At 47.7% G+C, this 27,087-nt stretch overlaps 1 protein-coding gene across 1 annotated transcript; it reads left to right on the top strand.

The window, feature by feature from the left end:
* Window positions 1-10,700: 10,700 nt before the first annotated feature.
* On the top strand, window positions 10,701-21,951 carry LOC141060196 (uncharacterized). Its single transcript, XM_073556442.1, has 2 exons — window positions 10,701-10,789; window positions 19,963-21,951. The coding sequence occupies exon 2, from the start codon at window positions 20,040-20,042 to the stop codon at window positions 21,561-21,563; it is 1,524 nt and encodes a 507-aa protein (XP_073412543.1). The 5' UTR covers window positions 10,701-10,789; window positions 19,963-20,039; the 3' UTR covers window positions 21,564-21,951.
* Window positions 21,952-27,087: the final 5,136 nt, after the last annotated feature.

Here is a 27,087-nt window from a genome sequence, read left to right as displayed (position 1 = left end):
ACAGGAGTATAATGAGGCCTCACTGTACAGGAGAGACCGGAGCGAAGAGCAGGGGCCTGATCATAAGAGCTGACAATCTGAGGAGACAGCAATGCTGAATAACAGTCTACACTGCGTCACTAGATCCTTATACAGGGGTATAATGAGGCCTCACTGTACAGGAGAGACCGGAGCGAAGAGCAGGGGCCTGATCACAAGAGCTGACAATCTGAGGAGACAGCAATGCTGAATAACAGTCTACACTGCGTCACTAGATCCTTATACAGGGGTATAATGAGGCCTCACTGTACAGGAGAGACCGGAGCGAAGAGCAGGGGCCTGATCACAAGAGCTGACAATCTGAGGAGACAGCAGTGCTGAATAACAGTCTACACTGCGTCACTAGATCCTTATACAGGGGTATAATGAGGCCTCACTGTACAGGAGAGACCAGAGCGAGGAGCAGGGGCCTGATCACAAGAGCTGACAATCTGAGGAGACAGCAATGCTGAATAACAGTCTACACTGTGTCACTAGATCCTTATACAGGGGTATAATGAGGCCTCACTGTACAGGAGAGACCAGAGCGAGGAGCAGGGGCCTGATCACAAGAGCTGACAATCTGAGGAGACAGCAATGCTGAATAACAGTCTACACTGCGTCACTAGATCCTTATACAGGGGTATAATGAGGCCTCACTGTACAGGAGACACCGGAGCGAGGAGCAGGGGCCAGATCACAAGAGCTGACAATCTGAGGAGACAGCAATGCGGAATAACAGTCTACACTGCGTCACTAGATCCTTATACAGGGGTATAATGAGGCCTCACTGTACAGGAGAGACCGGAGCGAGGAGTAGAGGCCTGATCACAAGAGCTGACAATCTGAGGAGACAGCAATGCTGAATAACAGTCTGCACTGCGTCACTAGATCCTTATACAGGGGTATAATGAGACCTCACTGTACAGGAGAGACCGGAGCGAGGATCAGGGGCCTGATCACAAGAGCTGACAAACTGAGGAGACAGCAATGCTGAATAACAGTCTACACTGCATCACTAGATCCTTATACAGGGGTATAATGAGACCTCACTGTACAGGAGAGACCGGAGCGAGGAGCAGGGGCCTGATCACAAGAGCTGACAATCTGAGGAGACAGCAATGCTGAATAACAGTCTACACTGCGTCACTAGATCCTTATACAGCGGTATAATGAGACCTCACTGTACAGGAGAGACCGGAGCGAGGAGTAGAGGCCTGATCACAAGAGCTGACAAACTGAGGAGACAGCAATGCTGAATAACAGTCTACACTGCATCACTAGATCCTTATACAGGGGTATAATGAGGCCTCACTGTACAGGAGAGAGCAGAGCGAGGAGCAGGGGCCTGATCACAAGAGCTGACAATCTGAGGACACAGCAATGCTGAATAACAGTCTACACTGCATCACTAGATGCTTATACAGGCGTATAATGAGGCCTCACTGTACAGGAGACACTGGAGCGAGGGCCTGATCACAAGAGCTGACAATCTGAGGAGACAGCAATGCTGAATAACAGTCTACACTGCCACACTAGATCCTTCTATAGGTGGAGAATGAGGCCCTCACTGTACAGGAGAGACCGGAGTGAGGAGCCGGGGCCTGACCACAAGAGCTGACAATCTGAGGAGACAGCAATGCTGAATAACAGTCTGTACTGCGTCACTAGATCCTTATACAGGGGTATAATGAGGCCTGACTGTACAGGAGAGCACGGAGCGAGGAGCTGGGGCCTGATCACAAGAGCTGACAATCTGAGGAAACAGCAATGCTGAATAACAGTCTGTACTGCGTCACTAGATCCTTATACAGGGGTATAATGAGGCCTCACTGAACAGGAGAGACCGGAGCGAGGAGCAGGGGACTGATCACAGGAGCTGACAATCTGAGGAGACAGCAATGCTGAATAACAGTCTACACTGCGTCACTAGATCCTTATACAGGGGTATAATGAGGCCTCACTTTACAGGAGAGCACGGAGCGAGGAGCTGGGGCCTGATCACAAGAGCTGACAATCTGAGGAAACAGCAATGCTGAATAACAGTCTGTACTGCGTCACTAGATCCTTATACAGGGGTATAAAGAGGCCTCACTGTACAGGAGAGACCGGAGTGAGGAGCCGGGGCCTGACCACAAGAGCTGACAATCTGAGGAGACAGCAATGCTGAATAACAGTCTACACTGCGTCACTAGATCCTTATACAGGGGTATAATGAGGCCTCACTTTACAGGAGAGCACGGAGCGAGGAGCTGGGGCCTGATCACAAGAGCTGACAATCTGAGGAAACAGCAATGCTGAATAACAGTCTGTACTGCGTCACTAGATCCTTATACAGGGCTATAATGAGGCCTCACTGTACAGGAGAGACCGGAGCGAGGAGCCGGGGCCTGATCACAAGAGCTGACAAACTGAGGAAACAGCAATGCTGAATAACAGTCTGTACTGCATCACTAGATCCTTATACAGGGGTATAATGAGGCCTCACTGTACAGGAGAGAGCAGAGCGAGGAGCAGGGGCCTGATCACAGGAGCTGACAATCTGAGGACACAGCAATGCTGAATAACAGTCTACACTGCGTCACTAGATCCTTATACAGGGGTATAATGAGGCCTCACTGTACAGGAGACACCGGAGCGAGGAGCGAGGGCCTGATCACAAGAGCTGACAATCTGAGGAGACAGCAATGCTGAATAACAGTCTATACTGCGACACTAGATCCTTCTATAGGTGGAGAATGAGGCCCTCACTGTACAGGAGAGACCGGAGCGAGGAGCCGGGGCCTGACCACAAGAGCTGACAATCTGAGGAGACAGCAATGCTGAATAACAGTCTACACTGCGTCACTAGATCCTTATACAGGGGTATAATGAGGCCTGACTGTACAGGAGAGAACGGAGCGAGGAGCAGGGGCCTGATCACAAGAGCTGACAATCTGAGGAGACAGCAATGCTGAATAACAGTCTATACTGCGACACTAGATCCTTCTATAGGTGGAGAATGAGGCCCTCACTGTACAGGAGAGACCGGAGCGAGGAGCAGGGGCCTGATCACAATAGCTGACAATCTGAGGAAACAGCAATGCTGATTAACAGTCTGTACTGCGTCACTAGATCCTTATACAGGGGTATAATGAGGCCTCACTTTACAGGAGAGCACGGAGCGAGGAGCTGGGGCCTGATCACAAGAGCTGACAATCTGAGGAAACAGCAATGCTGAATAACAGTCTGTACTGCGTCACTAGATCCTTATACAGGGGTATAATGAGGCCTCACTGTACAGGAGAGAGCAGAGCGAGGAGCAGGGGCCTGATCACAAGAGCTGACAATCTGAGGACACAGCAATGCTGAATAACAGTCTACACTGCATCACTAGATCCTTATACAGGGGTATAATGAGGCCTGACTGTACAGGAGAGAACGGAACGAGGAGCCGGGGCCTGACCACAAGAGCTGACAATCTGAGGAAACAGCAATGCTGATTAACAGTCTGTACTGCGTCACTAGATCCTTATACATGGGTATAATGAGGCCTCACTGTACAGGAGAGACCGGAGCGAGGAGCAGGGGCCTGATCACAAGAGCTGACAATGTGAGGAAACAGCAATGTTGAATAACAGTCTGTACTGCGTCACTAGATCCTTATACAGGGGTATAATGAGGCCTCACTGTACAGGAGAGACCAGAGCGAGGAGCAGGGGCCTGATCACAAGAGCTGACAATCTGAGGAAACAGCAATGCTGAATAACAGTCTGTACTGCGTCACTAGATCCTTATACAGGTGTATAATGAGTCCTCACTGTACAGGAGAGACCGGAGCGAGGAGCAGGGGCCTGATCACAAGAGCTGACAATCTGAGGAAACAGCAATGCTTTCTAACAGTCTGTACTGCGTCACTAGATCCTTATACAGGGGTATAATGAGGCCTCACTGTACAGGAGAGAGCAGAGCGAGGAGCAGGGGCCTGATCACAAGAGCTGACAATCTGAGGACACAGCAATGCTGAATAACAGTTTACACTGCGTCACTAGATCCTTATACAGGGGTATAATGAAGCCTCGCTGTACAGGAGAGAGCAGAGCGAGGAGCCGGGGCCTGATCACAAGAGCTGACAATCTGAGGACACAGCAATGCTGAATAACAGTCTACACTGCATCACTAGATGCTTATACAGGCGTATAATGAGGCCTCACTGTACAGGAGACACTGGAGCGAGGGCCTGATCACAAGAGCTGACAATCTGAGGAGACAGCAATGCTGAATAACAGTCTACACTGCGACACTAGATCCTTCTATAGGTGGAGAATGAGGCCCTCACTGTACAGGAGAGACCGGATTGAGGAGCCGGGGCCTGACCACAAGAGCTGACAATCTGAGGAGACAGCAATGCTGAATAACAGTCTACGCTGCGTCACTAGACCCTTATACAGGGGTATAATGAGGCCTCACTTTGCAGGAGAGCACGGAGCGAGGAGCTGGGGCCTGATCACAAGAGCTGACAATCTGAGGAAACAGCAATGCTGAATAACAGTCTACACTGCGTCACTAGATCCTTATACAGGAGTATAATGAGGTCTCACTGTACAGGAGAGACCGGAGCGAGGAGCAGGGGCCTGATCACAAGAGCTGACAATCTGAGGAAGCAGCAATGCTGAATAACAGCCTACACTGCGTCACTAGATCCTTATACATGGGTATAATGAGGCCTCACTGTACAGGAGAGACCGGAGCGAGGAGCAGGGGCCTGATCACAAGAGCTGACAATCTGAGGAAGCAGCAATGCTGAATAACAGCCTACACTGCGTCACTAGATCCTTATACAGGTGGAGAATGAGGCCTCACTGTACAGGCAAAGACCTGGAACGAGGACTGGGGAAAACGAATTATTAAAAAAAGAGCCGTTAAAAGAGCCAAAAGAGCCGTCTCTTTATGGTGAGCGGAGCCGAATGAGCCGGATCGAAAAAAGGAGCCGAACTTCCCATCACTAGTGTGCAGAGTTCCCTTATATATACAGCAGACAGGAAAGAAGATGGCCCCTGTGAAGCCAGCAACTCCATTTTGGGCAAGGGCAGAATCCAACCGAACTAAGGGCAAGAGCAGACAAAGCAGGTACACAGTCCCCGTCCTTACACAAGGACAACATCTGCAAGGAGTTTGTATGTTCTCTCCGTGTTTGCATCGGTTTCCTCCGGGTTCTCCGGTTTCCTCCTACATTCCAAAGATAGGAAATTTAGATTGTGAGCCTCATTGGGGACAATGTCACTAATGTCTGTAAAGCGCTGTGGAATTAATAGTGCTATATAAATGAGTAAAAATAAATATATAAACTGCGGGGGTTCGGGCCTTTCACAAAATGTCGGCAGAGGCCCCGCAGCACCGTACACACAGGGCTCCGCTCCGTACACCTCGTACACACGCGGCTCCGCGCCACACACCTCGTACACACGCGGCTCCGCGCCACACACCTCGTACACACTCGGCTCCGCTCCGTACACCTCGTACACACACGGCTCCGCTCCGTACACACACGGCTCCGCTCCGTACACCTCGTACACTCACGTCTCCGCTCCGCACACCTCGTACACACGCGGCTCCGCACCATACACCTCGTACACACGCGGCTCCGCTCCGTACACCTCGCACACACGCGGCTCCGCTCCGTACACCTCGTACACACGCGGCTCCACTCCGTACACCTCGTACACACGCGGCTCCGCTCCGTACACCTCGTACACACGCGGCTCCGCTCCGTACACCTCGTACAGACGCGGCTCCGCTCCGTACACCTCGTACACTCACGTCTCCGCTCCGCACACCTCGTACACACGCGGCTCCGCTCCACACACCTCGTACACACGCGGCTCCGCGCCACACACCTCGTACACACGCGGCTCCGCTCCGTACACCTTGTACACACGCGGCTCCGCTACGTACACCTCGTACACACACGGCTCCGCTCCGTACACCTCGTACACTCACGTCTCCGCTCCGCACACCTCGTACACACGCGGCTCCGCGCCACACACCTCGTACACACGCGGCTCCGCTCCGTACACCTCGCACACACGCGGCTCCGCTCCGTACACCTCGTACACACGTGGCTCCACTCCGTACACCTCGTACACACGCGGCTCCGCTCCGTACACCTCGTACACACGCGGCTCCGCTCCGTACACCTCGTACACACGCGGCTCCGCTCCGAACACCTCGTACACACGCGGCTCCGCTCCGTACACCTCATACACACACGGCTCCGGTCCGTACACCTCGTACACACATGGCTCCGCTTCGTACACCTCGTACACACAAGGCTCCGGTCCGTACACCTCGTACACACACGGCTCCGCTCCGTACACCTCGTACACACACGGCTCCGCTCCGTACACCTCGTACACACACGGCTCCGCTCCGTACACCTCGTACACACACGGCTCCGCTCCGTACACCTCGTACACACACGGCTCTGCTCCGTACACCTCGTACACACGGCTCCGCTCCGTACACCTCGTACACACAGGTCTCCGCTCCGTACACCTCGTACACACAGGGCTCCGCTCCGTACACCTCGTACACACACGGCTCCGCTCCGTACACCTCGTACACACACGGCTCTGCTCCGTACACCTCGTACACACGGCTCCGCTCCGTACACCTCGTACACACGGCTCCGCTCCGTACACCTCGTACACACATGGCTCCGCTCCGTACACCTCGTACACACACGGCTCCGCTCCGTACACCTCGTACACACACGGCTCTGCTCCGTACACCTCGTACACACGGCTCCGCTCCGTACACCTCGTACACACACGGCTCCGCTCCGTACACCTCGTACACACAGGGCTCCACTCCGTACACCTCGTACACACACGGCTCCGCTCCGTACACCTCGTACACACACGGCTCTGCTCCGTACACCTCGTACACACGGCTCCGCTCCGTACACCTCGTATACACACGGCTCCGCTCCGTACACCTCGCACACACACGCCTCTGCTACATCTACCCTGTAAACCCCTCCTGACCCCACACATAAACTTCCCCTCATCCAGCACCATGACAACCAGCATAGCAGAGTCCTGTCCACACTGAGGCCCCTGATCATGTGACCCCTGACTCCTCCCCTCCTGTGACCTCATCACAGGTCCTGTGCGCACAGAGCAACTGTAGAAATCTCCGGCCTCGGGGGTCTCACCAGACTTCGCTCTTTTCTTGCAGGGGCCGCAGTGGATTTCATCCTGGATCCATAGAGCTGAATAGAGGAGCGATGTTCCTTCACTCTGATGGGAATTGATGGTGACGTTTGTCCAACGTCCACGTTACCGAGTAAATCCCCCCAGGACTGCAGCCGGTAAAGACCCCGATATCCACAGGTGTCCCCTCTAATTGGGGGAAAGGGATCGAAAAGCCTCTTATCCCGAGGGGAAACCCTGTACATGGAGACATCGGCCTCAGATCTCTCCTGTCCTGTTCTTCCAGAAAAGCCTCAAACTTCTGTGTGTGACTCAGAGCTGAGATCTAACGTGAGAGAAGATTCCAGTGCGGGGAAGACGGGAAACCTTCATATAGACGGCCGGTGGGGATGGAGGCAGTGACCGACTCTGGCCACATCTGTCTCTAGAGCCCGCAGTAGAAGATGAAGATGTCGTCCTCATCATGAAGGAGTTACAGTCATCAGTCATATGTTAAAGTTTGGGCACCCCTATTAATGTTAACCTTTTTTCTTGATAACAATTTTGGTTTTTGCAACAGCTATTTCAGTTTCATATATCTAATAACTGATGGACTCAGTTATATTTCTGGATTCAAATGAGGTTTATTGTACTAACAGAAAATGTGCAATATGCATTTTAACAAAATTTGACCGGTGCAAATGTATTGGCACGTCAACATAAAAGTGACATTAATATTTCGTAGATCCTCCTTTTGCAAAAATAACAGCCTCTAGTCGCTTCCTGTAGCTATTAATGAGTTCCTGGATCCTGGATGAAGGTATTTGTGACCATTCCTGCTTACAAAACAATTCCAGTTCAGTTAAGTTTGATGGTCGCCGAGCATGGACAGGCCGCTTCAAATCATCCCACAGATGTTCAATGATATTCAGGTCAGGGGACTGGGATGGCCATTCCAGAACATTGTAATTGTTCCTCTGCATGAATGCCTGAGTAGATTTGGAGCGGTGTTTTGGATCATTGTCTTGCTGAAATATCCATCCCCTGCGTAACTTCAACTTCATCACTGATTCTTGCACATTATTGTCAAGAATCTGCTGATACTGAGTTGAATCCATGCGACCCTCAACTTTAACAAGATTCCCGGTGCCGGCATTGGCCACACAGCCCCAAAGCATGATGGAACCTCCACCAAATTTTACTGTGGGTAGCAAATGTTTTTCTTGGAATGCTGTGTTTTTAAGCCTCCATGCATAACTCCTTTTTGTATGACCAAACAACTCAATCTTTGTTTCTTCAGTCCACAGGACCTTCTTCCAAAATGTAACTGGCTTGTCCAAATGTGCTTTTGCAGACCTCAGGCGACTCTGTTTGTGGCGTGCTTGCAGAAATGGCTTCTTTCGCATCACTCTCCCATACAGCTTCTCCTTGTGCAAAGTGCGCTGTATTGTTGACCGATGCACAGTGACACCATCTGCAGCAAGATGAGGCTGCAGGTCTTTGGAGGTGGTCTGTGGATTGTCCTTGACTGTTCTCACCATTCTTCTTCTCTGCTTTTCTGATATTTTTCTTGGCCTGCCACTTCTGGGCTTAACAAGAACTGTACCTGTGTTCTTCCATTTCCTTACTATGTTCCTCACAGTGGAAACTGACAGGTTAAATCTCTGAGACAACTTTTTGTATCCTTCCCCTGAAAAGCTATGTTGAATAATCTTTGTTTTCAGATCATTTGAGAGTTGTTTTGAGGAGCCCATGATGCCACTCTTCATAGGAGAATCAAATAGGAGAACTACTTGCAAGTGGCCACTTTAAATACCTTTTCTCATGATTTGATACATCTGGCTATGAAGTTCAAAGCTCAATGAGGTTTCAAAACCAATTTAGTGCTTCAGGAAGTCAGTAAAAAGTAGTTAGGAGTGTTCAACTCAAGAAAATGATAAGGGTGCCCATACTTTTGCACCGGTCAAATTTTGTTTAAATGCAGATTGCACATTTTCTGTTAGTACAATAAACCTCATTTGAATCCAGAAATATAACTGAGTCCATCAGTTATTAGATATATGAAACTGAAATAGCTGTTGCAAAAACCAAAATTGTTATAAAGAAAAAAGGTTAACATTAATAGGGGTGCCCAAACTTTTACATATGACTGTATTTCTCATGTCGCATGTAATGAATCTCTCCTGCAGTATTGCTAATGCCGATTCCAGTGTCGGTAATGAGACGAGAATTAGCGTTATGGAAGATGAGTCTATGAGGAACGTGTTCAGCTGCCGACTCCAAGGAGGAAACTGCTTGTTGTCTGTGGCCTAAATATATAGGTTTTATTAGTAGATGTCAGGGGAGAAAACTAAACCCTGTAAGATAATAAATCTCTTCATATGTTTCCCTTATTATCTCCAGTAATTGTATTATTACACAGGATTCTTATGATGTTACATCGGATCATCTTCTTCTCATTCAGGTCTCTACAATATCGGATCCTCTCAGTGAAGATCTTCTACAGAAGAGAATTTTCCTGATTTCCCCATCAAGGATGGATATGGACAGAGACAAGATGGCGGAGAGGATATTACACCTCACCCTAGAGATCCTCTTCCGTCTCACTGGAGAGGTGAGAGATTCTGATGACGTCACATTACATCATTCTTATCTATGGGAATAACAGATGGACAGAACTGGAGAGGTGAGGACTCTGGAAATGTCTGGAGTGAGATTTATTAGTGTGTCTCTCCATTGCCAGGATTACACAGTGGTGAAGAAGACCTCTAGTGATCGCTGTCAGGACCCTGTGTCTGAGGGATGGGGAAGACCCCTGAGCCCAATCACGGGGCCTCCACCTCACCCCCTGATCCATGAGGACATCAATGACCAGAAGATCCTAGAGCTCATCTACAAGATGATTGAGCTGCTGACTGGAGAGGTGACACTGCTGGGAATGCTGGGACATTATACAGTAACACTATGAAGGGATCGGGGGATGACGGTATCATTGTATGTGTCAGGTTCCTATAAGGTGTCAGGATGTCGCTGTCTATTTCTCCATGGAGGAGTGGGAGTATTTAGAAGGACACAGGGATCTGTGCAAGAACATCATAATGGAGGTTCCCCAGCCCCTCACATCTCCAGGTAATAGACAGGACTAAATACACACGGCCTATAATTATCTGTATGTAGAGAATGAATTCAGTCCCTGTATGTGTTTCCTCCAGATCTATCCAGTAAGAGGACAACACCAGAGAGATGTCCCCGTCCTCTTCTTCCACAGGACTGTAACCAAGAAGATCCCAGTGCTCCTCAGGATCATCAGGTAGATGGAGAGAAGGTGTCAGGAGATCTCCCCTATGATGTGTAGACGGCTGTGAAGGTCTTGTGCTCAGTCTTGTTTTATCCACCAGTATTATATGTTTTATACTTGTGTAATGAGAACGGTGGAGATGGCAGGATTAGAGCTGATCATAGATGGGACTTCTCCATCTGTCGGTGACTTTTACAATATTTGTTTCAGGGTGAAGATCTGACCCATATTAATACTACAGAGACATATGTGAGGGGTGATGAGTGGTGTAAAGAGGAGATTCCCACATATGACTACCCAGGTGAGTAGTAACCACTGAATGCAGAGAAGTCACAGATTCCTCTCAGTCACCGGCTGTGGCTGCTTTATCGGTGGTGTAGTCCGGCCGTATTACCATGATCACCATTTTGCCTCTAGACCACAACATTCTCCTCCACTAAAAACTGTTCAAATGACTTTGGGCAGTGAAAGCCCTTTTCTATAGAACTTACAACCAATTACATTGTTTCTGATCCTAAGGAATTCAGATTACTGCACAATCTCTCCTGAAATGGGGAGCAATATTATTTTCTCTAATCTTCTGCTCAGGATCCATAGTAGCTCCAATGGTCCACCATAAGTGAGGGCAACTCTGGTTTACTGTTGTGTAATCTGTATTTGTAGTTTTCCGTTAATGAGATTCTCGTGCTCTGGGGCGGGGCTGTGGGCGGGGCTGTGGGTGGGGCTGTGGGCGGGGCTGTGGGTGGGGCTGTGGGCGGGGCTTTATGTGGTGCTCTGATTACATATTCATCTGTATTGGCTTATGACAGGTCGCTGACCCCTCACTGACCTGCCCCCATTATTACATAATGCATATAATAACATTGATATTATTGTTGATAATGCCTATAATATTGTGGCTATTGTGAGGCTTAGAAAAAAATTACACCCAGCAAAATGTCACCGGTGATGGCGGCACCTGCGCAGCAGCATCTATATCAACTATATCAAATTTTTTTGTTAGGAAGTTATAAGGGTTAAAAGTTGACCAGCGATTTCTCATTTTTACAACAAAATTTACAAAACCATTTTTTTAGGGACCACCTCACATTTGAAGTGAGTTTGGGGGGTCAATATGACAGAAAATACCCAAAAGTGACACCATTCTAAAAACTGCACCTCTCAAGGTGCTCAAAACCACATTCAAGAAGTTTATTAACCCTTCAGGTGCTTCACAGGAATGAATGGAATGTGGAAGGAAAAAATAAACATTTACTTTTCTTTCACACAAATTTTCCTTTAGACCTAATTTTTTTAACTTTTGCAAGGGTAACAGGAGAAAATGGACTATACATTTTGTTTTGCAATTTCTCTTAAGCATGCCAATACCCCATATGTGGGCACACGGCAGGGCTCCTAAGGGAAGACGCGCCATTTGAGTTTATGAATGTAAAATATGCTGGAATAATTAGCCGTTGCCATGTTGCATTTGGCCCCTGATGTGCCTAAACAGGGACCCCATTTTGGAAACTAGATCCCTTAGGGAACTTATGCAGATGTGTATTGAGCACCTTGAACCCACAGCTGCTTCACAGAAGTTTATAACGTAGAGCCATGGAAATAAATAACATTTTTCACAAATCATTTTAGCTCCATATTTTGCATTTTCATAAGGGGAACAGGAGAAATTGCTCCATACAGTTTGTTGTGCAATTTCTCCTGAGCACGCCGATACCCCATATGTGGGAGAATACTACTGTTTGGGCGCATGGCAATGCTTAGAAGGGAAGGAGCGCCATATTGGAGAGCAGATTTTGCTGGAATTGTTTGTGGGTGACATGTCACATTGTCAGAGCCCCTGAGGAGCCAGAACTGCATAAGCCCCAAAAGTGACTGCATTTTACCAAATACTTCCCTGAATGAATTCTTCTAGTGGTGCAGTGAGCATACTGACACCACTGCTGTTTCATAGAAAATTATACCATTGGCCAGTGAAGAAGAAATAATTACTGTATTTTTCGGACGCACCCCAAATTTTCAAAAGGAAAATAGGGGAAAAAAATGTGCCAAATGGGGGTCCGTCTTACAGTCCGAATTCAGCTTACCGGGGGGATCAGCACAGGTGCAAGAGTAGTCACAGAGGTTGTTCGGTAGTCCAGGCTTGTGCGGTGGCCTCTGGAAAATCCCATCCCAGGGTGGTGCGGCAGGGGTGTTCTGTGCTGGGGCGCGTCAGCATTCTGTGCTTGGGCGGCAGCGCTCTGTGCTAGGGTGGCAGCGCTCCACCTGAGGCGGCAGCAGCGCTCTGTGCTGGGGAGGCAGCACTCTGTGCTGCGTAGGAGGCTCCACCGCAATTTTGTCAAAGCCGGAGGCCCCTGCAGCTCCATTACTGCGATGCGGTGGCCTCTGGGAAAATGGCAGCTGGGGGCGGCACATGCTCAGATTCAGATCTCGGCAACGAGATCTCAGGACGAGATCTGAATCTGAGCATGCGACATTCACAGCGGCCATTTTTCCGGAGAACACCGCATCGCAGCAATGGAACTGTGGGGGTCTCCGGGCTTTGACAAAATGCCGGCAGAGCCCTCCACGCAGCACAGAGCTACACCGCAGCATTTGTAAGTATATTCCTACTATAAGACGCAAATTTTTTTGGGAAAAAGTGCGTCTTATAGTCCGAGAAATATCGTACATTTTTACCACTAAAATATTGTTTTAACCCCAGATATTACATTGGAAAATAGGTAGATAGGTAAATGATCACTACACCCAGAGATGAATTCACAGAGGGGGGGTCATTTCCAATTCCCAGAGGGGTGTCATTTCTAAAATGGGGTCACTTCAGGGGGGATTCTGATGTTATGGCACTTTGGAGAGCCACTAAGTGCCAGAACAACAGAATCTCCCCTGAAGTGACCCCATTTTGGAAATGACACCCCTCTGGGAATTCATCTAGGGATATAGTGACCATTTTCACTACATGGATGATTTCCAGAAACTCATAGTAGAAGTTTCACAGCAAAAATGTCATTGTAGTGCCCAATATATTGTGCCCAGCTTGTGTCTCTGGAGACCTCCCCCCACCTACCCCCGGAAATTGTTAAGTCAGCTCTACTCAAATGTGTCTGTCACTAAATAAACCAAATGCTTGAATGTCAAAACAGTTCATCAACGTGGTTCTGTGTGGAAGATTGTAAAGCCGTCATGGAGGCATAAGGCTGGCAGTGATGGTCATTGTGGGTAATAATAGCGGGTATTGTAGCAATATGTTACATGATGATGTGGCCTCTAGGGGTCTCACTTCGTTATGTGTGTACTATAGAGTGTTGGAACTTGTTGGTTAGTTGTAAGGAGACATCTTGTAATGGTGGATTGCCTCTCATGTAATAAAAAGCCTGGAGATATCCACAGAGTGCGATCCATGACAGGAAACAACTAGCAGATCATGGTGGCAGCTGGGCACAGAACCTGCAAACCCTCAGAGCTTGTGTGAGGCTGGGACTGGACAGAGGATCCCAGCACCTGTAAGTACAGATTCCCTGACATTACTGCAACATGGAGACTGGGTTGAAGCCCCCTCAGGGACTGGATATCACTTCATGTAATCTGTCCCAGACTTGGAGACATTGGAAGGAAGAGTTTACACTGTATGTGGATCTCACAGTGGCCCCCACTGATGACAAACGGAAAGTAAAGCTGTTTTATTACTGTGACGTCCGTCTGTGAGTCTGGGTGGCAGTAAGACAGCGCCCCGAGCAACCCCGATACCCTTTCCCCCTATACAGGGATCTGGATTTACAGCAGAGCCCAGGAGGTGCTGTCTGAATAAGAGCAGCGGACCAGAGCAGGACGGTCGCCAGAAAGGGGTTAAAAGACAGGACCAAAAGCGTAGTCAGGAATCCAAGTCTAAACCAGGCGGGCAGCAGAGGTACAAAAACGGCAGACAGTAGCAGAGTCAAAGCCAGGCCAAGGTCAGAGTCATAAACCGGGAGGGAGGCAGAGGTACAACATCGTTAGGCAGTCGCAGGGTCAAAAACCAGGCCAAGGTCAGAGACAGAAATCCAGGCCAAGGTCAGAGTCATAAACCGGGAGGTTGGCAGAGGTACAAAATAGTCAGGCAGGAACAGAGTCAGAAATCCAGGCATAGGTCAGAGTCAAAGATAGCAAATAACAAACTAGCACACTGGGGAAACCAAGACTATATCTGGCGACCTGCAAGACAGGCCCCAAGGTATTTGAAGGATCAGGCTATCCCTCACAGGCTCACAGTCTGATGATGTCATTAGGACCGCCCCCAGGACCAGGTCAGATGGTGATGCACCAACCCTTTCATGACTGACAGAGAAGCGGAGCCTGCGCCCACCAGATGTCTGCTCAGGAACCCCTTCTCTGTCACCACCACCCACGGGGGAACCACGGCACCTCCTAGTGGCCGAGGCAGGAACAGCCGTCCCCGAGTCTGACGGTGACGTGACCGCCCGGCGCCTCCCAGTGGTTGAGACCGAAACAGCAGTCCCTGTATCTGACGGCGACGTGACCGCCCGGCGCCTCCCAGTGGAGGGGCCTCCGGACCCTCAAAACCTGGTTTGTTAGGGTGAAGGAGGTGAAGTTTCCTGATCAACCCCTTGGCATGAATGTCACCAGCAAGGACCCAGGACTTCTCCTCCGGACCGTAGCCCTTCCAGTGCACCAGATACTGCTCGGACCCTCTCACTAAGCGGGACTCAAGGATACCCTGGACTTCGTATTCCAAGGCACCCCCGACCAAAACTGGAGGAGGAGGGGACCGGACAGGACGAATTGGGGAGCGGTACAATTTGAGGAGAGACTTGTGGAAAACATTTGGCAGTTTGAATGACTGAGGGAGTTTTAGACGAAAAGCTACTGGGTTAATCACCTCTAATTTCGTATGGACCAATGAACCTGGGACCCAGTTTTGCAGACGGCACTTTAAGCCTAATATTCCTGGTAGAAAGCCAGACTTTGTCTCCAACTCCCAGGTGCGGCCCTTTGGATCGCCGTCTGTTAGCAGCCGAAGCTTGTCTAACCTGAGCCCCTTTCAAGTTTGTGTTCACTTCTGACCAAATCATCTTTAACTGATGTATAGATCTTTCTACCCCAGGGAGCTCTGACATCTTAGCAGAGAATGAACCAAAGCGTGGGTGCAGCCCACGATTGCAGAAGAAAGGGGTAGTCTTGATGGACTCCTGGTACTGATTATTCAGGGCTAACTCTGCTAACGGCAGATGTTCCACCCAATTGGACTGATGCTCAGACACATAACAACGGAGATTCATTGTTCCAGTGCTTGGTTGGGTCCCTCGGTTTGACCATTGATTTCTGGGTGGTAGGCAGAGGAGAAGGACAATTCAATGCCAATGCATTTGCAGAACGCCCTCCAAAATTTCAAAACAAACTGGGTACCCCTGTCGGACACAATATTCACAGGAGCGCTATGCAGTCGTACAACATGAATAATGAACAGTTTACTTAGGGTTTCGGAATTAGGTAGTCCAGACAGAGGAACGAAATGACACTGCTTACTGAACCTATCCACCACCACCCAGGTACAAGTCTTCCCTTCTGAGGGCGATAGGTCAGTAATAAAGTCCATGGAGATGTGGGTCCATGGACCCTCAGGGTTAGGCAAGAACTGGAGCCAGCCAGCAGGACGATTATGGGGAGACTTAGCGCGAGCACAGATTTCTCAATCCAGTACATAGTCCTTACAATCCTTTATTACAGTTGGCCACCAAAAATTCCTGGTCACCAGTCTGATGGTACTATTTATACCTGGATGCCCTGCAAGGACGGAATCATGTGATTCCTTCAGAACTTGCAGGCGGAATGTGGCCGGAACAAAAATTTTTTGGGGAGGCGTAGTGTCAGGGGCTTGTTCTGGGGATCTACGGATCTCCTCCAGAAGATCCAAGGACACAGCCGAAACAACAATCCCGTTGGCCAATATTAGAGCTGGTTCAGAGTCCTCGGCCTGTGAGGGGCAAAAACTTTGAGAGAGGGCATCAGCCCTTACATTTTTAGTACCTGGTCGGAAAGTGATCACAAAATCAAATCTCAAGAAGAACAGGGCCCACCTTGCCTGTCTAGGATTCTGTCACGATTGGACTGGCGAGTAAACTGAGACCAGGGGCACCTTTCCTGGCCCTGACACTAGGGGGCACCCTAACTCGCCCTGTTTCCCGGGATACCTCAGATGGCGAGGATGCCGAGGCCTCTGCCCTAGCCCTGTCTCCTAGCTTAGCCCTGCGTCTGCCCCCCTCCCCTCTCCCGGGGAAGAGAGGCGCTACCGTGTACCGAAGTACACCAACCCGACAGACAGGGGAACGAGACAAGGGTAAAAGAAAATTCCACTCACAAATAATACTCTCACAAGCAACAGAGGTATACACCAGGGTGTGAAGGATGGGGGAAGAAAACAAAGCAGGAATGGATGAGGAATCTCCAAGCGTGCAAACCACACAGTCGTCGCATAATGAACTCCTCCAGCACTCCTAACACCAGCTCCTTTCTCTCTCTCCAGATCCTTGAAGCAAATGCTATCTCAGACAAAGATCTGGCCTGTGGACCTAGTTTTTATAGGAGAGAGGAGTGGTTAACCAAGCACAGCTGAAAGCAGGGATTTCCACATGACTGATTAACCCCTGTCCTGCTGAAAGAAACAAACACCCTTAATACGCCGGAGAAGTGCTTCTTCTCAGCGGCAATGCAGGAGCCACAAGACGCTGCGGTTCTCTGGCTCTGTTCTGTCTCGGTAACCCCGTGACAGATTCAGTCTTTTTGCTGATTCCAAGTAGGTCAGGTTCTTGTGATCCGTGATCACGGTGATCTTATATTCCGCACCTTCGAGGAAGTGGTGCCATTCTTCGAAGGCCCATATTATTGCCAACAGTTCCCCATTCCCTATATCATAATTTCTCTCAGTGGAAGAGAATTTTTGGGAAAAGAAGGCACATGGACGAAGTTGAGTGAGGGATGCCGTGCCTTGTGATAGCACTGCTTCTACTCCAACCTCAGAGGCATCAACCTCTACCACAAAGGGGCGATCTAGATCAGGCTGAATCAATATTGGGTTAGACGCAAAACATTCTTTTAAAACAGAAAATGCCTGAAGTGCATACAACACATAACATAGAGTACATACTTACCAATCACCTAATTCCCCAAAGCCATCAATCTCCTGTAATAAAAATAAAATAAAAAGCAACCTATACTCACCTTTCCGCTGTATTCCAGATAATAACGACGATCTCCCGTGTAGAGCAGCCGCATCAGCTGATGCGACCGCTCTCCAGGGGCCCGAGCAATGAAATGATAGGCGGAGGTAATCCTCCGCTGTGTATCCCTCCGCCACCAGGAAAGAGGTCCCGTAACCGTAACCCAAGCCCTAACCCTATTTCTCACGCAGCATTGCTGTAAAGTGAGAGCCTGAACTCATGTAACCTCAGTGATGCACTGCAGGAGCCATTGTCTCCTGTCAGTTCATCACTGTGAGGCCCTAAAGAGCAGTGACATATAGGGGAGATCATCGTGGGACATTCGTTATTAATAGGAATGTGTCAGACAGGGAATATATGGTTTGTTTATTTTTTTACTTTTTATTACAGGAGACTGAGGGCGTCGCTTGGATCTGGGCGTGCAATAAAAATATATCGGTGTTGTGTTTTATTTCATTAAAATACTTTTATGTGTGTGTGTTTTTTTTAACCCTTTATTACTATAAGATTAATAATGGAGAGGCTGTCCATTATTAACCAGGCTTAATGTCATTTTCCAATAGCAAGGTGACATTAACCCCTTATTACCCCATATTCCACAGCTACACGGGAGTGGAAAGAGAGGAGCTAAGTGCCTGAATTGGCTCATCTTATAGATGCGCCATTTCTGGGGCGGCTGCAGGCTGGTATTTGTAGCTGGGGGGGTCCAATATCCATGGCCCCTTCCTAGGCTATGAATATCAGCCAGCAGCTTTCTGGCTATAAAATTTAGGGGGACCCCCAGGTCATTTTTTGGGGGGTCCCCTATTTTAATAGCCAGTAAAGGCTATGAAGACAGCTGCGGGCTGATATTCATAGCCTGGGAAATGGCCATGGGTATTGCCCCATTCCCAGGCTACAAATATTGGCCCCCGGCTGTCGGCTTTCCCCCTCTGGCACAGAAAATTGCACGGGAGCCCACGCCATTTTTTTTATTTTTTAAAATGAAACATTGTTCATTAATAAACATGGATATGGAAATATCTATAGAAATATCTGGAAATATATCTGGACATATCTATGGATATATCTATAGATACAGTATATCTATGGATATATCTATGGATATATCTATGGAAAGATCCATGGATATATCTATAGATAGATCTATCTATCTATCTATCTATCCCATATTTATCTATCCCATATCTATCTATCTATCTTTCTATCTATCTACGTGTGTAATGGAGTGTGGGTTGGACAAGTGTAAAAGAGGAGGTCGGACAGAAATGGCAACACAAATCTTTTTTTGTTAAATGACATCTTTATTTAGGTTACAAAGACGCATACAATTCACAAGCAAAAACCGCATAAAAAATGCATCAAAAAGCGCATCAATAACGCACCTGCATTTTCTGCCAAGAGCTGTGGATTCTGTGTGGAATAATCCGCCCGGTGTGCACACAGCCTTATAGCTCTCAGCACTATAACGGTGTGTACATGGGGACTTATTATTAAGAACGTCTGTGTCTGTGCGCGCTCCTGTGTGTGCGCTCATGATGCTTGCAATGTGTTTTATGTGAACACGTGGCGGATTGTGCTGCAGATTTTTCCGTGCAGATTTTGCTAAATCCGCAGGTAAAATGACCGGCGTATTACCTGCGGATTTTGTGCGGCTTTCACCTGCATTTTGACACCTGCGGATTCTTATAATGGAGTAGATGTAAAACGCTGCGGAATACGCACAAAGAATTGACATTCTGCAGAAATGAACCCTCAGCGTTTATGCTGCGGATTTTTCTGCACCATGTGCACAGACGTTTTTGTTTTACATTGACTATAATGGTACTGTACAATGCAGGAGAATCTGCTGTGGATCCGCAGTAGAATCCGCAACGTGTGCACAGACCCTTACAATAAGATGCTTCAGATTGAAGAGAGAGGAGGGAGGGGTTTGGGTGTGTTTTGGAGTGGGTGTGCTCGGTGCTGGCTTACAGGCCAGTGCAATGCATCATGGAACTTGTAGTATTAGAGCACAGTAAGTTGGGAGAAAGGAAGTTGTCGATTAACCCGATGAGAGCTGGAGCCAGCACTGAAAATGTGCTGCTAGAGCATGATAAAAGGTAATATTGCTAAAATAAACACAGTGGATGTTTTTACTGGCACATAATAGCAAGATTTATGAAAAAAAGTTACAGTAGTGGACAACTTCTTTAAATAGAAATGTTCAAAATATAAAACTCAATGATATTTTATTAAAGAAAATTGTTTTTTGTCTTGGCAGATGACTGCTCCAGGAGATCAGAGGGACAGCTGACATCTTTAATTTTTAAATCTGATGATCTTGAGATCCTACAAAATATGACTGAAGTGATTGCTATTACTCCAGATATATCATCATCCATTCACAGTAAAGATCTGTCATCTGATCCTAAGAAACAGGTCCCATCTTCTGATTCATTACTGACTACTAAGGAAAATCAAAGTCACAAAAGAGGCATTAAAAAACAAACTGCTCCTAAAGCAAAAAAGTCATTTTCTTGTTCAAATTGTGGGAAATGTTTTAACAAGAAATCTCATTTTGTTACACACCAGAGAATGCACACAGGGGAGAAGCCTTTTTACTGTTCAGAATGTGGGAAATGTTTTGCAGATAAATCATATTTTGTTATTCACCAGAGAACTCACACAGGGGAGAAGCCTTTTTCATGTTCAGAATGTGGGAAATGTTTTAATAAGAAATCAGAGCTTGTTACTCACCAGAGAACACACACAGGGGAGAAACCTTTTTCTTGTTCAGAATGTGGGAAATGTTTTGCACTGAAAACAAGTTTTGTTTCCCACCAGAGAACTCATACAGGGGAGAAGCCTTTTTCCTGTTCAGAATGTGGGAAATGTTTTGCACATAAGTCACATTTTGTTACTCACCATAAAACTCACACAGGGGAGAAGCCTTTTTCCTGTTCAGAATGTGGGAAATGTTTTAACCAGAAATCACATTTTGTTGCACACCAGAGAACTCACACAGGGGAGAAGCCTTTTTCCTGTTCAGAATGTGGGAAATGTTTTGCACGTAAATCACATTTTGTTACTCACCATAGAACTCACACAGGGGAGAAACCTTTTTCCTGTTCAGAATGTGGGAAATGTTTTAACCAGAAATCAAATTTGGTTGATCACCATAGAACTCACACTGGGGAAAAGCCTTTTTCCTGTTCAGATTGTGGGAAATGTTTTAACCGGAAATCACATTTTGTTAACCACCAGAGAACTCACACAGGGGAGAAGCCTTTTTCCTGTTCAGAATGTGGGAAATGTTTTAGCCAGAAATCAAATTTGGTTGATCACCATAGAACTCACATGGGGGAGAAGCCTTTTTCCTGTTCAGAATGTGGGAAATGTTTTAACCAGAAAGGGGATCTTGTTAAGCACCAAAGAACTCACACAGGGGAGAAGCCTTTTTCCTGTTCAGAATGTGGGAAATGTTTTAACCAGAAATCACATTTTGTTAAACACCAGAGAACTCACACAGGGGAGAAGCCTTTTTCCTGTTCAGAATGTGGGAAATGTTTTGCAGATAAATCACATTTTGTTACTCACTGTAGAACTCACACAGGGGAGAAGCCTTTTTCCTGTTCAGAATGTGGGAAATGTTTTAACCGGAAATCATGTTTGGTTGATCACCATAGAACTCACACGGGGGAGAAGCCTTTTTCCTGTTCAGAATGTGAGAAATGTTTTAACCAGAAAGGGGATCTTGTTAGGCACCAAAGAACTCATACAGGAGAGAAGCCTTTTTCATGTTCAGAATGTGGGAAATGTTTTAACCAGAAAGGGGATCTTGTTAAGCACCAAAGAACTCACACAGGAGAGAACCCTTTTTGATGTTCAGAATGTGGGAAATGTTTTACTCAGATTTCAAGTCTTGTTACACATGAGAGAATTCACACAGCAGAGAAGCCATATTCATGTTCAGAATGTGGGAAATGTTTTAAATGGAAAATAGATCTAGATCACCATCAAAGAACGCACACAGGGCAGAAGCCTTTTTTCCTGTTCAGAATGTGGGAAATGTTTTAACCGGAAAGCGATTCTTGTTAGACATGAGAGACCTCACACAGAGTAGAAGCCATTTGCATTTTCTTAATGTGGGAAATATTTTGCTTGGAAATCAACTGTTAATAAACATCAGACACGTCACATAAGGGAGAAGCCTTTTTTATGTTCATATGTTCATAATGTTTTAACCAAAATATAATCTTCTTAAATGGGTTGTCTCTTGTCATTCCTCATGTTTGCTGACAAAAGAATAAAACTTAACTTTATTCCAAATGTAAAACTATACCCATAATTCACCCCCTTAAGGTTAGTCAGTAGGTGACTAATAGAAAAAACATGTACCCCTAAGTTCACTATATAGGGTGAGGTGACGTACTGTATACTGTGACGGAGTCAGCTTCAGCTGAGTCGATTTCTAGAGTGGCACCCACCCACCTAGGGCTAGCTGACCTTGTGAGGGATCACCCCCTATACAGAGAGTGTCAGGGGCAAGACCAAGGGGGTGATCCACCACGACTGCTGGAACCAGGCGGCCGACTCAAGGAAGACAGGTGTGAGTGTCTGGCAACAGGGAACGTGCAGGGTACAAGACATAACAAAGCGTGGTCACAGTGTTTCTTCAATAAAGCGTGGTCCCAGGGTTTAATCAGGAACAAGACATAGTTACAAGGACAAAGTGAAACATAGCAAGGTGCGTGCATGGGCACGCCAAGGTCCAAGACATGATATGTGCTAGGTGGCACACCAGGGTCCCGCAAGGGCTAGATGGCATCGGACTCCGGACATCTGGCAACGATCGACAGTCTCTGGACTTCAGCTGCGGACATCAGGCCGCAGTCATCAGGTTCCGAACCTCTGGCAGCGATAGGCAGGCTCTGGGCATCTGTCAGGCAAGCCAGGGTTCAGGCAAGGAGGCACGCCAGAGTTCAAGACATGGTGCATGTTAGGAGACACGCCAAGGTCCAAGGCAGGGTTCCAGGCAGGATGAGTGCTAGGAGACACACCAGGGTCCAGGGCAAAGTTCAAGGCACGGTGCGTGCTAGGGGGCACACCAGGGTCCAAGGCAGGGTGCAAGGCAAGGTGTGTGCTAGGGGCTACGCCAGGTTCAGACTAGGGCTAGGGCCTGTGCATGCTAGGAGGCATGCCAGGGTTCAGGCTAGGGCCTATGCATGCTAGGAGGCATGCCAGGGTTCATGGCAGGACCTGTGAGTGCTTTAGAGATGCACAGGGAGGTATGCCAAGGAGCAGGCTAGGGCCTGCTCGTGCCAAGGTGGCACGCATTGCACAGTGCAGATACAGCGTGAGTGCAAGGAAGCAAAGAGTACGGCTGGGGCACTGGCTAGCTGGTCGGGCTGAGGCTCAGACAGGCGGGCCAGACTGCGGCGAGCACGGCTGAGGCACAACAGGCGGACACAGCTAAGGCAGGCATGGCTGAGGCACAAACAGGCGGGCGAGGGAAGGCCAGGCGCGTGCAAAGGGCCCGCAAAGAAACAAGGCAAGGCAAAGTACAAATCAAGGAGCGGAACGTAGGTTGAATCACAAAGCCGGCTACAACATAGAAGCGGAGCGTATGCTAGAGCCCAGACCCAAGTCAGAGACATAGAGCAGAGTACAGACAGGTAGTGGAACGTATGCTGAGACACAGAGCTGGGTATATGGCAAAGCACAGAGTACAAGATAAGACTTGTGCTAAAGGAGCACGGAAGGTCAGAATGAAAAGATAGAGCTCAAGACAGAGTACATGGCCAAGGTGCGAACAGACAGCACGGCAAGGTATAGTGTTATGAGTTCATTTTCCCCTTCACCATTGAGGTCTTATGAACTCCCTCTTCTGGTGAAGGAAGGTAGTGAGGCTGATTACCAAGCACCTGAGCTGGGAGAGGATGACTGGGCGACGGGGATCTCTGACTGGATATAAGGCAGCCGACGCCCTTCCTCCTCGCTGGTGATTTCTCTGTAGAATTCTAGGAGACCAGTCTGATTCCTGCTCCTCAAAAGCTAAGTTTTCTGCTTTGCCTTTTTGCATTTGTGTTTTGGTTTTAGTTTGCCTTGCTTTTCTGGATTCTGCCATTCCCTGCTGGGGTGAGCTGAATTCCTTTTTTGCCGGTTGCTCTGTCTTCAGAAAATACCTGAGTACTGACATAGTCTTTTTGAAGCCTAGCATCTTCAGGGCATTTTTCCCTGTCAGTCTGTTGGCTCTTATTTTCATAGGGTTTTTCGCGGATTGCAGATAGCAGCTTTCCTATCCTGTCCTGTCTAGTTAGCTTGGGCCCCATCATTTGCTCAGTCTATCTTTCTATCTGTGTTAGTGTTTTTTCTTCTTGCTTCACCGTCATTATATGTTGGGGGCTGCCTATTTCTTTGGGGTCTGCTCTGGGGCAGTTTAGATTTCCCTTTCTGTCTTTAGGCTATTTAGTTCTCCGGCTGTGATCGAAGGGGTCTAGGGCACCGTAGGGACCCCCCACGGCTACTGCTAGTTGTTGATAGGTTCAGGGGTCTGTAATCCGATAGCTGCCAACTTCTCTGGTTTTCTGGACTCCTACGGTGACTCAATCATAACAGAATCACCAGCCATATCGCAGATCCTAGGGTACTCAATAGCAGGAAAGAATTGTGTAAAAAAAAAAAAAGGTGTGTATATTTTTTCCTCTATATCTCTGAGGCCATAGGGGGAATTTTTTTTCTCTCAATGGAGATAAAGCAATTGTTTGATCGGGTGGAGCAGCTCGCTGCGGAAGTGCGGGGAATTTCCGCCTACCTTGCTCATTCACATGCTGCTGAACCAAAGATTCCTACTCCTGATGTGTTTTTTGGGGATCGTTCTAAATTTTTGAATTTCAAAAATAATTGTAAATTATTTTTTGCCTTGAGGCCTAACTCGTCAGGGAGCTCCGCGCAGCAGGTTAAAATTGTCATCTCTTTGCTGCGTGGCGATCCCCAGGATTGGGCGTTTTCTTTGAAACCTGATGATCCTAGTCTGACTAATGTGAACACATTTTTTCAAGCCTTGGGGATGTTGTATGACGACCCTAATGCTATTGATCAGGCTGAAAAGACCCTGTTGGCATTGAGCCAGGGTCGAGATTCTGCAGAATTGTACTGTCAAAAATTCCGAAAGTGGGCGGTCCTTACTGCCTGGAATGATAATGCCTTGGCAGCTCTCTTTCGGAAGGGTTGGTCAGAAGCCGTAAAAGATACTATGGTGGGATTTCCTGTTCCCTCTGGTCTGGACGATTCTATGTCATTAGCCATTCAGGTTGATCGGAGTTTACGTGAACGCAGGACTGCACGAGAGGTGTTGCCACCTGTTGAACAAGTGTCTGAACCTATGCAGTGTGATAGAGTTTTGTCCAGGGAGCAACGTCAGGAGTTCAGAAAGCGTAATAAGCTGTGTTTTTTTTGTAGAGATGCCTCGCATATTATTTATGTCTGTCCTAAACAAGAGAAACGTTTTGCACACACGTTTTCTGTGGGTGGTGTTCAACCTAAGTTTCTTCTGGCAATTACTCTGATCTGCTCCCTGTCCACATTTTCCGCCAAGGCTTTTGTGGATTCGGGAGCAGCCCTGAACCTAATGGACTTGGATTTTGCTAAACGTTGTGGATTTCCTATGACACCTCTGTGGACGCCTATCCCTTTGAGGGGGATTGATGCTACTCCTTTGGCGAAAAATAAACCTCAGTTTTGGACCCAGGTGGTAATGCTGGTCGCCCAAACCATCAAGAAAATTGCAGATTTTTGGTGTTGCATAATTTGCATGATACCATTGTTCTGGGGTTTCCCTGGTTGCAAATTCATAATCCAGTTTTGGACTGGAAATCTGTGTCTGTGGTGAGTTGGGGTTGTCGGTGTGCCCTTAGTGAGGCTCCGGTTTTTCCACCTCCCATCAGTCGCATGATGTTCCTGACTATTTGGCGGGCTTTTATGATGTATTTAGTGAGAATGAGTCTGTGTCTTTGCCTCCTCATAGGAGTTATGACTGTGCAATTGAACTGAGCCCGGGGTGTAAATTTCCCAAGGCTCGGCTCTTCATGAACGACATTTTCCGAGACTTAGTGGATAAATTTTTGATTATCTATCTGGATGATATTTTGATCTTCTCCAAGGATTGGGATTCTCATGTGGAACATGTTTGGACGGTGTTCCGGATCTTGAGGGAGAATTCCCTGTATGTCAAAGGATCGAAATGCCTTTTTGGGGTACAGAGGATTTCATTTTTGGGATTTATTTTGTCTCCGTCAACTATTGAAATGGATCCGGCCAAGGTACAGGCCATTTATGATTGGGTTCAGCCCACTTCTTTGAAGGCCCTTCAGAAGTTTTTGGGTTTTGCTAATTTTTATCGGAAATTTATAGCAAAATTTTCTAGTATTGCCAAGCCATTGACTGATCTGACTAAGAAGGGTGCTGATGTGTTGAATTGGTCTCCGGAGGCTGTTTCTTCCTTTCAGGATCTGAAGCGAAGATTCACTTCTGCCCTGGTTTTGCGGCAACCTGATGTCTCACTCCCGTTCCAGGTAGAGATGGACGCTTCTGAGATTGGTGCAGGAGCTGTTTTGTCCCAAAAGGATCCTGTAACATCTAAAATTAATCCCTGTGCTTTCTTTTCCCGAAAGTGCTCCCCATCTGAACGTAACTATGATGTGGGGAATCGGGAACTGTTGGCCATGAAATGGGCATTTGAGGAGTGGAGACATTGGTTGGAGGGAGCTAAACATCAAGTCGTGGTCCTCACCGACCACAAGAACTTGATTTACCTGGAGTCGGCCAAACGCTTGAACCCTAAACAGGCTAGATGGGCCTTGTTTTTTACACGTTTTGATTTTGCGGTCTCTTTTCTTCCTGGCACTAAGAATGTCAAGGCTGACGCTCTTTCTAGGAGCTTCTTTGCTGATTCTCCTGTGGTGACCAAGCCTGCTACCATCTTAGGCGAAGGGGTAGTTCTTTCTGCCATCTCGCCTGATTTGAGACGTGCTCTGGAAGAGTTCCAGGAGGACAAACCTGAGCGTTGTCCCAGTGGAAAGTTGTATGTTCCTGACCAGTGGAAGAAGAGAGTGATGTCTGAAGTTCATTGCTCTGCATTGGCTGGTTATCCAGGTATTTTTGGTACTAGAGATCTGGTGAGTCGGTCTTTTTGGTGGCCCGCCTTGTCTCGTGATGTCAGGAATTTTTTGCAGTCCTGTGGGACTTGCTTCCGGTCTAAACCTTGTTCTCGCTCTAGTGGGTTGCTGATGCCTTTGCCGGTCCCCAGGAGGCCATGGACCCATATTTCAATGGATTTCATCTCTGATATGCCTGTCTCTCAGAGAATGACTGTTATTTGGGTGATTTGTGATAGGTTCTCTAAGAT

This window comes from Dendrobates tinctorius, unplaced genomic scaffold (assembly GCF_039654945.1).
Source record: "Dendrobates tinctorius isolate UK_male_01 unplaced genomic scaffold, ASM3965494v1 ptg000233l, whole genome shotgun sequence".
Lineage (NCBI taxonomy): Eukaryota > Metazoa > Chordata > Amphibia > Anura > Dendrobatidae > Dendrobates > Dendrobates tinctorius.
Note: the sequence above shows the minus strand (reverse complement) of the source record. Positions and strands in the feature narration are given on the sequence as shown.

Bases quoted from the DNA above. Each gene is read 5' to 3' on its own strand.
- LOC141060196 (XM_073556442.1), top strand. From the start codon at position 20,040: ATGACTGAAGTGATTGCTATTACTCCAGATATATCATCATCCATTCAC.